We start from the raw sequence: 13,583 nt of genomic DNA, 5'->3' as shown, positions 1-13,583 counted from the left end.
TCAAGGAAAAACATCATCGCTGTCTACATATATATATATATATATATATATATATATATATATATATATATGTAGGGATAAAGCGAATATGATAGCAGACACGGGTAATGGTTCTATAGATTTGGAGAACATTGGTTGGGAAGAGGTGGTGAGGAAAGGCAAGGAAAAAAAGGTGAGCAGGAAAGGTCGACTTGGCAAGGTAACAAGATTTTGATTTCGGTTTAAAAAATGTGTGAGTTAAAGTGGAATGGGGATGGGCAGAGGAGAAAGAGCAGGAGGAGCACGTCCAGAAGAGGGGTCATACTGGACAGCCATTTTGTAGAGAGCAAGAAGCAGCTGCTTAGACCCAGCCTCCTGCAAATGTATTCCAATGTCTGAAAGGGGCTTATCTTCCATTTTCTCGAGAAGGAAAAGATGGGCATCAGTGGCCCAAACCGAGAGTGGAGAGGAAAATTCCATACTGTTTTAGATGATGGTTTTGTACACTGATTTGGACTGAGGACAACTCAGAAAGGATCTCATCTCTGTGGAGAACAACAAGGTGGAAGCTTTCCTTGGAGGACAGCTAGGAAATGCATTAAGCCCAATACGAAGGTCCTTCCAAAGATGTGTAATCCCACCTACGTAATAAGTACAATACATTAGCAAACTTTATTCCTGCCATATTACATAATCTTATTCTTCTTCAGTGGACTTTATCCAGCGGACAACCTACTTTTTGGATCTCATCCCGGAAGCCTTTTTTCTGATACATCTTTATCACAGTGGATTTGGCTGTTTTAACCTTTCAGCAGAAGCAAAACATCCTCCCTTATGCTTTTCTGTTCATTTTAGTGATTACTTACATGGATGTGGCATGGACCTAAATCTGGTAAATATGGTGGATAAGGCAAAAACCCTTTGTCAGAGCAAAAGAGGGATTAATGCCTGAAACATTAGCTTCTCCAGGCCTCCGACTGTGGTTAGCATAGCTCAATCAACATCCTGTTTATTTCACCCATTGTTTTAGCAGGAGATGAGGTGACATTTTGGATAAAGCAGCGAATAAGTAACGGTGGGTTGAGCACAGGAAGGAAGGGATTGGGAATGTGATATTTTAAGCACAGACAGTGTGAAGGCACTCTGCTTTGTCTCTAGTAGAGTACATGATGACTCCATCCTTCATAAGTAAAGGAGCAGGTGAAGGGCATACACTACTGATGGACTTGAGGAGTAGCCATTGGGCTTTGGAGAATTGTTGAAAATCTTGAGAGATCAGAGCTCAAGTGGGCACGATATAGACCATTGGCTCTTCTGAAGATGGACACACACACACACACACAGGCTCCAGATATACGAGTAATGGCTATATGGAACATAGTGGACGATTGCACGTCATACCCTAGCAAAATTCACTGCTCGGAGTTAACTGTATAATTCGTATTATCTTGATAGGAGTGTTACGGTGTACAGGAGGGGAGAATGGTCTGGTGTGGAAAAGGCATAATTTTAAAAGGAGAATGGAATTGATGATGTCACACCCACGTGTCATGTAATGATTTCTTGTGACTGCATTGCATGATGAACTCAAAATGGTCTTTGATGGGTCGAACATTTTTGGGTGCAAAACACTGGTAAAAACAGTATAGCGAAATAAAAAATATTCTAATACATTTAAGACCAAAAGAGCATTTTATGGCTTTATAAGTGATTGTGTTTCTACATATATTTTATCTATATGTAATTAAGAAGTTGAAATCCTTTAAAAAATTGAAGAGATGGAATATCCGTGGGTCGGTACGAAAGTAATGCCCCTTATTTTACGGTTCGTAACCAAAGAATTATAGGAAACCTACGCGAGATCATCATGAAAGATTTGTATCTCCCATCCATTTTAAGTTGATTGGCACTTTGATTGGTCACGTGACATCACACCACGCTTTCAAAATGACTACCCTGCTGTTTTTAAAATGTACGAAGCAGAGAACAGTCATTGATTTTTTTTTCCGCTGTGGAAGAGAATCCTCCAGTGGATATATTCCGAGGCATTTGAACAATGTGTACGGTGACTTTACCATTGATGTGAGCACCGTTAGGTGCATATTCCCTGTAATGTTCATTGTAATTGGAATTATATTTAGTGAGAAATAAAATAAGAGGCATTACTTTCGTACCGACCCTCGTATCTAATCCTAAGCAAAATATGTATTTGTGAAAACTGATACTACATAAAATTACCTATGTTGTCTCCTTGAATACAAAGAAAATCTACGTCTGGTGTGGTTCTGAATGCAACCGTTACGAGCGTACCCAAGCATCTGCAATTGCTCGCGGCATTCGGGACAATGAAAGAAATGGCCGGGCCCAGGTGGAAATAGTGGAAAATGGAGAGGAAACAAAGGAAATTATTCAGGTAAGTATTTGCTTACTGCAGTGCACCGGCAAAGTTTGGGGGGGGGGGGCAGTGGAAAGGGCAATGCCCCCACCTGAATTTTTTTTCAGTAGTTTACAATCAAGATAAAAACATCCCGTATTTAAACGTGAGTAACAATAATGAAGGTAAACTGTATTTGTGATTTCACGTACACTGTAACTACAATAACAAACGGTAATTTTGGAAGGCAGACCGAGCTTCCCATTATTAACATTAAGCCCTTGCCCCCCCCCCCCCCACCCCGCAAATAGAGAAGTCAAACTGCTAAGCCGATGCTGCAGTGTTAGTGCATTGAGGTATAAGCCTAGATACGGAGGATGCCCGATTTCCTCCCACCCCTTCCCCTAAAGGAAAAGGCCTAATTATATATATATATTAGTATCTGTAATTTGGTGCTCCAACCTAATGAGCGAACGTCATGACATCATCGCCGTGTATGTCCGCATTGCCTGCCAAGCTCCGGAGGAGACATCCAGCAGTGCGTCATTATGGATGTTAAATTCAGATCCAGTCACAAGTGTATGCAAAACTCACAGTTATTGACCTAGTTTCGCCCTTGTTGGGGCTTCATCAGGGCAACGCAGTGAGCCTTCCATATCCATGTGACTCTGAAAACCTTTCGGTCATATATCAGTCATTATGCGACTTCATACCATCAATGGAGAACCGCCAGTAAGGTGTCCCATGCAGCTATTGCTGCACCTCACCTTACTGGGAGCGATGCTTATCACTCCCAGTAAGGTGCAGCAACAGCTGAATGGGACACCTTACTGGCGGTTCTCCACTGATGGTATGAAGTCGCATAATGACTGATATAAATATATTATATATATATATATATATATATATATATATATATATATATATATATATATATATATATATATATTGCAACTATATTACAATACAGAAAGAGACCATTAGGCCCTTCAAGCCTGCACTATAGTTGCCAACTTATGGTTGTTTGTCTGTGCTCTATCCTTTTACATTCTGACCATCAAGCAAGGAAGCAGCACATACAATTTTAAGTCTTTGGTATGACTTCACTGGGGTTTGAACCGCTGACCTCCCACAGTCAGCGAACGCTCTAACCGCTATGCCACCAAGTTTGGCACATTAATCCCTCTCTTAAACACAGAAATATACAGTTCAGGGTAAACTTTTACCTATTGCATTTTGGTAGTTGTTATTTAAATTTGAATTTACTAGCGAAGAACCCATCCTTATGGATGGGTTAATTCCCCCAGAATTATGGACAAGATTATTTGTAATACCGGGACTGGTGCTATACGATACGCATTTGCATAGAGGAAATGATAGTGTTCTCCCCACCCTGAACCGCCACTACTATGATTTTGTTTTGCCTCCATAAGCCCATCAGCTTCTCATGCACACCCTGAGTAGTCTACAACCACCAGTTCCATTCAGTGGTTTAAGAGTGCATACAAGGCAAGCAAACAAACAAACAGACACTTCTCAAATTGTATACAGTATGACTTCCCCCAGAATTAGGGGACGGCATAATTCCTCCAGAATTGGCATGTTTTAGTATGCCTTGTAGAAACACTACCAGGTGACGTTATATGACACATACTTACATAGAGAGAATTGGGGTCCTTCCCCCACCCTGGACCCCTGGAGATGATTAATTTTTTTACACCCTAAAAGCTTATCTTGTACACCTTGTATATAACCACCATTTTTCAAGTCATTCCATCTCATCCATCAGTTTAGGAGTGTATCAAAGTCAAAAATCAAAGAGCAATGATATATTCAATACAGCCCCCAGGAGATGCATGTACTACTGTGTATATCCTCCGCAGGCTGTCAGGATGACCAAGGTGATGCATGCTTGCCTAGGTTCAAATCCAGATCTAGGTATAAACTGTCATCCCAGTGTTTCACTGGCAGGTTGATTCATGAATGTGTGTGCAGTCCCTTGGATAAATGTTAAATGGGAATCCTGTCTGCTGGCGTTAGTTGGTGGACATTAAAGCCTCCACGGTGTCCTTCGTGAAGAGTTTTTCTGTTGGCAATGGACGAATGTTCTACATTGACCATTAAAAGCACAATAACACGTACAACAATACAGTACTAAGCAATTGCAAACTTTCATTGCCCCTTACTTTGAGCAATCTATGTATGTTGTGCCACTGCAATGTGCCTTGGATAACTGAATGAATAATTGCTGTATTCTGTTTGCGTGCTCAGGTCCTTGGAGAAAAGAAGCATATTGCAGATGGTTCCTCCGACGATGATGACAGGGCAGACATTTTAAACCAAAAATCAGCAAGCCTCCACAAGGTTCGCTTTACTCCCTCTACATCAGGGGTTCCCAACCTTTTTTGTGTTATGGCCCCCCTTGGCTCCCAAAGCACATCCCCAGCACCCCCCTCCCTTTCACGAGGGTCGAGCGGCGGAGCACGTGTATGCAGGCTAGGGGGATCTGGGGGCATGCCCCCCAGAAAATTTTGGATTTCTAGTTGCTCTGTGGTGCATTCTGAGAGGTGTTTTTTCCTTTAATTGGCTATTTTGTTTGTATGAGAATTGATAAATTATTACACAGAAAATGAGGAATTCCAAGTAGCCAACATGAACATTTAGTTCCATAGATTTTTTCTGTTCCTTACTGGCTCCCAAGTACATCGTTTTTGGAAGAAGCAAACAAAGCAACGTCGCTCGAATGATGCATGTTTGATATGAGATTTTAATATTATCAGTAGCAACACTATCCGCAGCAATTATCAGGACAGCATAAAATAGAACTGTCACACAAGAAAACAGTATGAAAAGGTTCCAAGTCAAGAATATGTGAAAACTAAAAACCTCTATTGTGTCTGTATTTAATGCAGTGTGTTATAATCTCACAAAAAGAAACTCAATTCGACAACAACTCAGGTAATCAAAACTAGGGACACGGTGCATGCGCCGTAAAAGTGAATTAAAAACTCAGTGGGATGGCTGAAATTGCATTTTAGCTACCAATTGGGGTATCCGTGGTTGAGTTACAGTCAGGGCACAGTGGAGGTCATCTTCCACGTGGAGCCGATTACGCTGTTTTGATTTGATATTCAACAGCGTGGAAAACCCCGCTTCACAGAGATAGGTAGACGAGAATGGCAGAAGCACCCGGATAGCTTCTGGCTGATATTAGGGTCGTGTCCCATTCCCACCCAAAACCCCATCAAGCTCTTCTCTTCGAATGTGTCTGGCAAATGAATCATTTCGGAGATCCAGGAATTCATCTTGCATTGCCTCCGGCATGCTCTCCACGCAAAGGTTGACGGAAAAAGGATTCCTCACAATTTTTGCCTCGTTGTCGTCTAAATCAGGAAAATACTTATGAAATTATAGCTCCAGTGAATGCAGATGCTCAAGAATGTCATTTTTCAGTATGGGATCAAGCTCTTTTCCCATGCTGTCTTGCAATTCAGACATTCTTTTGAACATAGCAATGGTTCCTGTGTTCACTTTCCTATGCCAGTTTTGGAGCTTGGCAACAAATCCTCTGAGATGATCATGGAAAAGAATAATATTAGTCACTCTTCCTTGGAGCTTGAGGTTCAGCTGGTTCTGCTGCTCGAAAATGTCAGTAAGATAAGCAAGTCGTTCGTTCCACAATTCTTCATCATAATGCTGCAGGAGGTCATGTTTCCCTTGAAGATTCAAGAAATGTTTGACTTCTGCACGAAGTTCAAAGACGCAGTTCAGAACATTCCCTTTTGAAAGCCAGCGTACATCAGTGTAGTATAGCAACGTTTCATGTTCCGCGTTCATGTCTTTGCACAGCTCCTTGAACATCCGAGTGTTGAGAGCGCCTGCCTTGATGTAATTAACAATCTTGATTACGACTTCAAGAACTTTCTTCAATGAGAGAGGGAGAATCTTACAAGCCAGGGCGTAGCGATGAATCATACAGTGGGTTCCTTTCGCTTGTGGTGCCAGCACCTTCACTTTTGCTTGGAATCCAGATTTGGAACCAAGCATGGCAGGAGCACCGTCAGTACAGACACTGCATACATTCTCCCACTGAATTCCTCCCGCATCGAAGCACAACTTCATTTTTTCCATGACGTCGTTAGCTTTTGTCGTTGTTTCCCGGGCACTGCAGAACAAGAATTTTTCCTTGATATCATCTCCCTTGACATAGCGAACGAATGCCAGTAGCTGGGAGCAGGAACTAACATCGGTCGATTCATCAAGTTGAAAAGAAAACAAGTCGAAAGGCGCCGCCTTAATCTCATTGATGATCTGTTGTTTCATATCTTCCGACATGTCACGGATACGACGCTGCACTGTGTTATTTGCTGCACTGTGTTATTCGAAGAAGAAGAACCTGTTCGGCAATGAGGAGGGTACAAGGCTTGATGAGTGTCTCCCCAATCGAGTGGGGTTTTTTCTTCTTTGCAATTTCAAGAGAAACTTTATAAGAAGCCTGGACAGTTGCTACATTTTGTTGTTGAAAAGCTCCTCCCTCATCCAACTTCTGTTGCTTTAAATTTATTTCATGCCGCTTGAAAAATTCGGGATCCTGCTTTGCATGTTGTGCGTGATTCGTCTCGAGGTGCAACTTCAACTTGGATGACCTCATGGATTCAGTACTCAAAACCTTGTGACACAGCACACATTGTGGTTTCTCTTGGCCAGACACAGTAATGGAGAATCCAAGCTTTATGTATTCGTCAAGATACTTTCTTTTTTTACTCCCAGAAGCCATAACGTCAAATCCACAATAGGAAAAAAAACAAAACAATATCAAAGTCAAAACAATATTTAAAAAAACAAAAAACAAAATTTAATTTTTAGTATGGTTCAAGTTACCCCATGGCCCCCCGATAAATACACCATGGCCCCCAGGTTGGGAACCACGGCTCTAAATGTTATATTTTGGGATTTTTGCAAAATACTTGATCTCTCACCAATTTTAAATTCTGATCAAATGAACGCTGTTGCTTAACTGCCAAAGGCAAATAAATCCCATCACATAATATGGAACTTGTCTGTCATAGGAGCTCCTGCCTTCTTCCCATATCTGTTCTGCAGTGCCTAATTGTATTCCTGGATATACTGGGATCATAAGGTGACAATAAGGTTTTCTCACCATTGCAAGAAAGTGTCTCCGTAAGATAAGTTACAATGCATTCAGACGAAGCACTTTACAGGAGTGGAGACATAGATGGAGGGCTGGCGTACCTTTGAGCGAACAGTGAGTATGGAGAGACAGATTGGTTTGGAATTGGAAAAGGGGTTAGACAGGGATGCATTCTCTCCCCTTATAACTTGTTCAATCTGTATAGTGAGTACATCATGAGGAAATCAAACTTGGATGACATGGAGGCTGGAGCAGGATTGGAAGAAGATGTATGAACAATCTCACGTATGTTGACAAAAAGTAAAGAGCACTTGATGAAAATGCTGCGGACAGTGAAGAAGGAAAGTGGAAAGCCGGTCTTTATTTAAACCTAAAAAAAGATAAAAAAGTTTTGTCTACTGAGAAGATTGATGCATTCAGATTGGGAAACGCTCACATGGAAATACGTAGTTTCATCTTCATCATCATTTCATCATTTATTCATCATCACATTTGATCATCATTCACATTCACATCATTCATTCATTCATTTCTCATCATTCATCATCATTCATCATATTTCATTCACGTTCATATTTCATGATTTAATCATGATTTTCATGATCATGATTTCATGAATCATGATTTCATTCATGAATCATGATTTCATGATCATAATTCATGATTTAATCATCATCATTTCATCTTCATGTATACGTAGTTTCATCTTCAGTTTCACAATGTTTCATCTTCCAGGATTCTAAGATTGAATTTAGTGGAGAATGTGGAGAAATTAATAAACAGATCAGATTGGGGAGAACAACGATGTTAGGATTGACAAATATCTGGAAAGACAAAGATGTGACAACACAAACCACGAGGAGGCTGGTCAATGATTTGGTATTTCCAGTTGACATATTTGGATGAGAATCATGGACTGTGAAAAAGGAAGAAGGGAAAAAGATTTACAGTTGTGAAATTTTATGTTGGAGACAAATGTTTAAAATCCCATGGACTGAAAGAAGAACAAACAAATCCGTGCTTGAATAAATTAGACCACCATGTACAATAGAAGCACGGATAATAAAAACAGAAACTGTCATACTTTGAATACATGATGCATGCAGAAAAGGAAAGTCTGGAGAAGCCAACCAACCATGTTGGTGTAGTTAAGGTTGACGGAAGAAGAAGAAGAAGAAGAAGAAGAAGAAGAAGCAGAGGCAGTTCTTGTATGCGCTGGATGGGGTAAAGGCTTCAACCAAGCTGTCTCTGCTAGAGCTTTGGGAAGCAGTGCAAGATGTAGATGTTTAGAGAAATCTTATGATGAATACCACCAGAAGTAGACGACGATTTGATGGAACTAGATAACTAGATGTTTTTATTTTATTTTTTACTGTTATGCCTAATAGTTTTATACATATCTGGAATTATTCAAAGAATGGAAAGCGCAGCCAACCAGATAATTAACCAATGAACTATTAACCAAAGTATTGTACTATGATAACAATTTTATAACAAAGAGGAACGATAAATCTTATTCTCAAGATTCATTTAATCCATGACCAACGGGCATCTTCAGCCCCTTAACTCAACCCTGGTATGACCCCTTTAATTTGTCATCGCTTACAACCATTTATGACATTGCAGTGGAGAGTGAAACAAGAGCCTTAGACCTTAAGCAGTCAAATGATCATTCACCTATTCAATCGAGGTTTGCAATTAGATGATCTAGTTTTATATATACTGTAGATCTACATGAGCAATTTGGTGAACACTTTCCCATTCATGTTCTTCTGGGTCAGCACCCTGCCACTGGCCACTTGTGATTGAGGGTTCCTGATCGGTGTATCGGTAAACCATGCTGACAAGGTGGCAGTACGATTTGTCAGCAAGTCGGCGTGAGTTGCAAGCAAATGTGCTTTGAGTCGTTAGACAGTGGATGGTAAAGTAGTGAGCCGACATGGTGTAGATGTTCATTGGGCATGCCATTTTTATTTAGCAACATTCATTGGAAATAGATCAACAATCTCGATAGTATACACATGAGCTATCATACGATTTAATTTGTTTGGTGCAGAATAATTTGATTTGTCAAAAACTGGCCTGAAAGACAGTCTAAAAGAATAGTATGATCGACTAGATGTAAGTATGATCCACTAGATGTATCATTTAAGGCAGCTGATAAGCCAAGTAAAATTATCCCCGTAAATATTCCCTGATCAGTATGTCGACACCACTAGAAATCTTTATTGATGTAGTTTCTATACCAATGTTAGTTACTCTTAGGACCAGATTGAGGATGTTCGAAAAGAGGGGATTTTAAGTGTATGGGGGTTGAAGAGCAATAACTTTATCTTGAACTCCAGATAAAAGTTGGAGTCGTAAAATTGGTCAGTATTTGGAATTGGTATCTAAATATTGTTACAGACGTGGCTTGGATGTTATTCACCGAGCGGTTTTGGGATGACCACGTCTGCACAAGATTATGCTCGATATTATACCCGATTGTGCCCGAACGTTGACTAGTCGCGCGATGCTGGCTCAATAAGAAAAAGAAGGCACCCGGCTGGATTACAATAACACAATACGACACCAAGGTTTCGATTCTCAAGACCTCCGGAGGAGATTATATTCGTACGGAAAGGTCAGATTACAGGGGCTAGAAGTATAATCACAGAAAGACAGGCACTTAGACACACTCTTATATTAACCCCGGACAGACGACAGGTAAACGGGACAAGGCTGACTCACACGGGGGTTGATGGCAAGGAAAGGCAGATAGCGATGGCTCAAGGTGCACTCTTGGCTCAAAGCAGGGTACAGTACGGTCCGGTCCGGTCCAAAGATGCGGGGAGGTATCGTCGCGCTGGGGGTGGCGGTGGCTTCTCTCTCCAAGCTGAGGCGCATCTGACGTCACATCCGGCGCGGGGCCGCGTATATCCGGCGGGGAGTGACACGCCCTCGGCTCGTTAGCTCCGCCCCAGATGGAATCGGCACGTTGCTTCTCATTGGGTGCGTGGGGGGGTTACTGGCTCCGCCCCTGACGAGGAGCTGACAGCCAGCCCCTTCGGGGTAACGCCGTGGAGCGCATGGTCATGGCGGGTAACCGAGCCGGTGTGAGGACGCACACTCCCCGCCCCTCTGTTGTTGTAGTCGTAGTTGTAGTTGTAATTGTTGTTGTAGTTGTTGTTATTGTTGTTGTTTGGGGAAGAAGATGGGAGGAGGTATGGGAAAGGTCCTAAACTCACTACTGATGCCATATAATCACATTCTGGTGCAACGAAGAGTCATAATTAATGGAAACGAGGCCTTAACTGACATAGATTAAGAATAACTAGCAAGATGTCCGAAAGTTGTCTACGTGTGGTGCGGTGGACCTGGGCACGACATTTAATGGGGGAATAAGGGGAAGGTCGGCTCTACTGATTGTTATTTACATGCAATGGGACTAGGGAATGGGGGATTGGGGAAAGTTGGGGAGTATTGGAGAAAATAGGGGAATATTTACAAGCGGATATGGAGGCCAAATTCCATATTCGCAACATTGCACCCTTCTCTACCCTCGGGGCGTCCCGACCCGATAAATTTTTACCTACTTTAGTGTGGCACGCAATGTAGTTCCCTCTACTATTAACTCTACCCTGAGTGCGACAGTTTTACAGATATTCACAAATGAGTAAATATGTCCCCCTGCGACGTTGCACCCTTCTCCTCACAGAAACACACCCACAGGATAACCGAATCCGGAAAGAATCCTCAAACTAAACATACAGCCGGTAGGGAGCATTATTTACAAGATTACGCTGCTATTTACACTACGATCCAGGACCTGTTTTTGGAGGAACACATGCAGATGTTATGCATAGAGAGAGAGCGCGCTTGCCAACATCGATACACCAACCCACGAGTGCTCTGTGGCCGACGGCCTTTAATAACGTGCAGAGCACCCTTCCCGAGCATCAACAGCACCACCCCACCACCAATCGGTGCAGTCACCATTGTTCATTGGAATAAAAATAAATTCGACAACCCCTAACCCTGCAGGTGTCTCTTGCTCTTCTTGTGGTGCACTTGGTGGTGTTAACTATTAGTGGTTCACCTGTATGGCATAGGTGCCACGTTGATCCATAGGTCCATCCCCGGGTGGTGCTTGGCCGCAAACGAACTGCGGTCCATTGTGGGTGGCCACAAACATTGCGGTCCATATGGTGTATCGATCCCGGCAGCAAACAGCGAAAGTGCAGGCCCACAACTGCGCAGCCAGCACCTCTCTCTCCTCTCTCTCTACCCCAAAGCCAGATCCTCGGAGGTGGGAGACAAAAGAAGAAACAAGTGAGTAAGGTGGTAAGGGCGCAAAAGTGCACGCAATGTAAGGTGATGCACACTGGGGGCACATGGGAACCAGGTGAGACAGGTACGTTCCTATCGTACGCCCCCCCCCCCACCAGGTAACCTACATGGCCCCTCCCTTACCCCTTACTGTATCCACACAACACAACACTACCCATAAACATCTACTTTACAAATCAACAAACATCCCTACTGTCTTCCCCGTTCCTCCCATATACCAAATTCGTCTTCTCTCCCTCCTAACCAATCAAATTTGCCATTTTCAACTCAACATCAAAATTTGCCATCACCAATTCATCATCAGTCCCTCCTAGGGAGGGAGAGATGGAATCACCCCAATGTCTCATCCACGTCGTGATGCGTCTCACAAATCCAACAGCAATTCTCATTTCTGCAACACAAACAAAGAAAACACAGGTGTGGAGTCATCATCATCACCACAGGTAAGTGGCTGCGTATGGTGCGACAGGTTCATCAATCCTAACTATCTCCTAAATGACTTTAACAACTTTACACTACCCGGGGTCTTTCTCCGGCCAAACCATTGGCCCTCTTACACTATGGGTTCTAAAAACCAATTCCCATTGGCCAAACTGTGGTGCTCTTCAATTTGGGGTCTCACTCCCCCGATTCATCTCCCGGTGCCCTCGCACAATTTCTGGGCTGTGGCGTGTACCTCTCCCAGTGGGTCTACCCACCTGCACACCTCCACCACTGCAGTTGCCTCCGAGCTTACCTGCTCCTTACCCTAACCTAACTACCTGGGGAAGGCCCTCTGGCACTCTCCCCACTCGGTGCCCTCTCTGGCACTGGGCTACCCGGGTCCATCCTCCGGATCCTCGGGCCCCATCCACAACTCTACCGGCTCCCAGAGCCCACCTGCGGCCTCACCTGGCCGACATCCTCACAGTGGTGGAGTGCCCAACCAACTACACACACTGACAGGCTACACGCCCCGCCATTTCCACAACACTAATGCACCCATTCACAACACCATTCTGCAACCGCACCACAAATGCCAATATCCAACCACAACTTACCTATACCCTCTACCTAACACTTACACTACCCGCCCCGGGTATTCGTGAAAGGGGTCCACTCTTCCCCCATCCACATCTTCGCACCATGCACACCACTCCGTACCACTTACTCCAACTCTCTCCACACACCTGTACTTGCACACCTGTGCTCTCACACTTGGTGCCACCTGCACCCTTCTCTCCCCAAGCGCATTCGCGCTGATCCACACACTCACTACTCATACACTGCTCCACACACCTGTCCAATTGCACACCTGTGCAATCACACCTGTTCCATCCTCACACACACGGCATCATCTCAGCTAACTACTCCCTTCTGAAACTTGCGCTTCCCAGTCGTCCCTTTAAACTATTGCGCTCCCACGTCATTATCATCCACACTAATCTACCTGCGTCCCCACTACAGGTATCAGTCACTACCTAACCTTATCGTTACCTAAGGTCATCTTCTCTAGATCCCTACACACAATATCCTAACCCACCCGGGCTAGTTTTCACTGCCATACACCCCATAAGCTATTGCTCCTTTGCCCCCCCTGTGAGGGATGGTGGATTTGCCATCCCACCACATCGGGGGTCTCTCACTACCAATTTTGCACATCAAATTTCAACAAATTAAAAATTTGCCAATCACTGCCCATCATCTGCCAATCACTACTGCCAATCCCTTGCCAATCATCAAATTTTGTTTTTCTCTAATTTTGGGTCC

At 43.3% G+C, this 13,583-nt stretch overlaps 1 protein-coding gene across 1 annotated transcript in view; it reads left to right on the top strand.

Moving 5' to 3' along the window:
- Positions 1 to 13,583, top strand: part of LOC137432714 (scinderin) — a gene marked incomplete at its 3' end in the record, with an annotated part of 58,851 nt that overhangs the window by 23,217 nt on the left and 22,051 nt on the right. The window contains 2 exon segments of the mRNA XM_078783524.1: positions 2,243 to 2,392; positions 4,625 to 4,717. Coding sequence (XP_078639650.1) covers positions 2,243 to 2,392; positions 4,625 to 4,717 — 243 coding nt within the window.

This window comes from Myxine glutinosa, chromosome 8 (genome assembly GCF_964187855.1).
Source record: "Myxine glutinosa chromosome 8, kmMyxGlut1.1, whole genome shotgun sequence".
In the NCBI taxonomy this organism is placed as follows: domain Eukaryota; kingdom Metazoa; phylum Chordata; class Myxini; order Myxiniformes; family Myxinidae; genus Myxine; species Myxine glutinosa.
The sequence above is the reverse complement of the archived record's forward strand: the minus strand, read 5'-3'. Positions and strand labels throughout refer to the sequence as shown.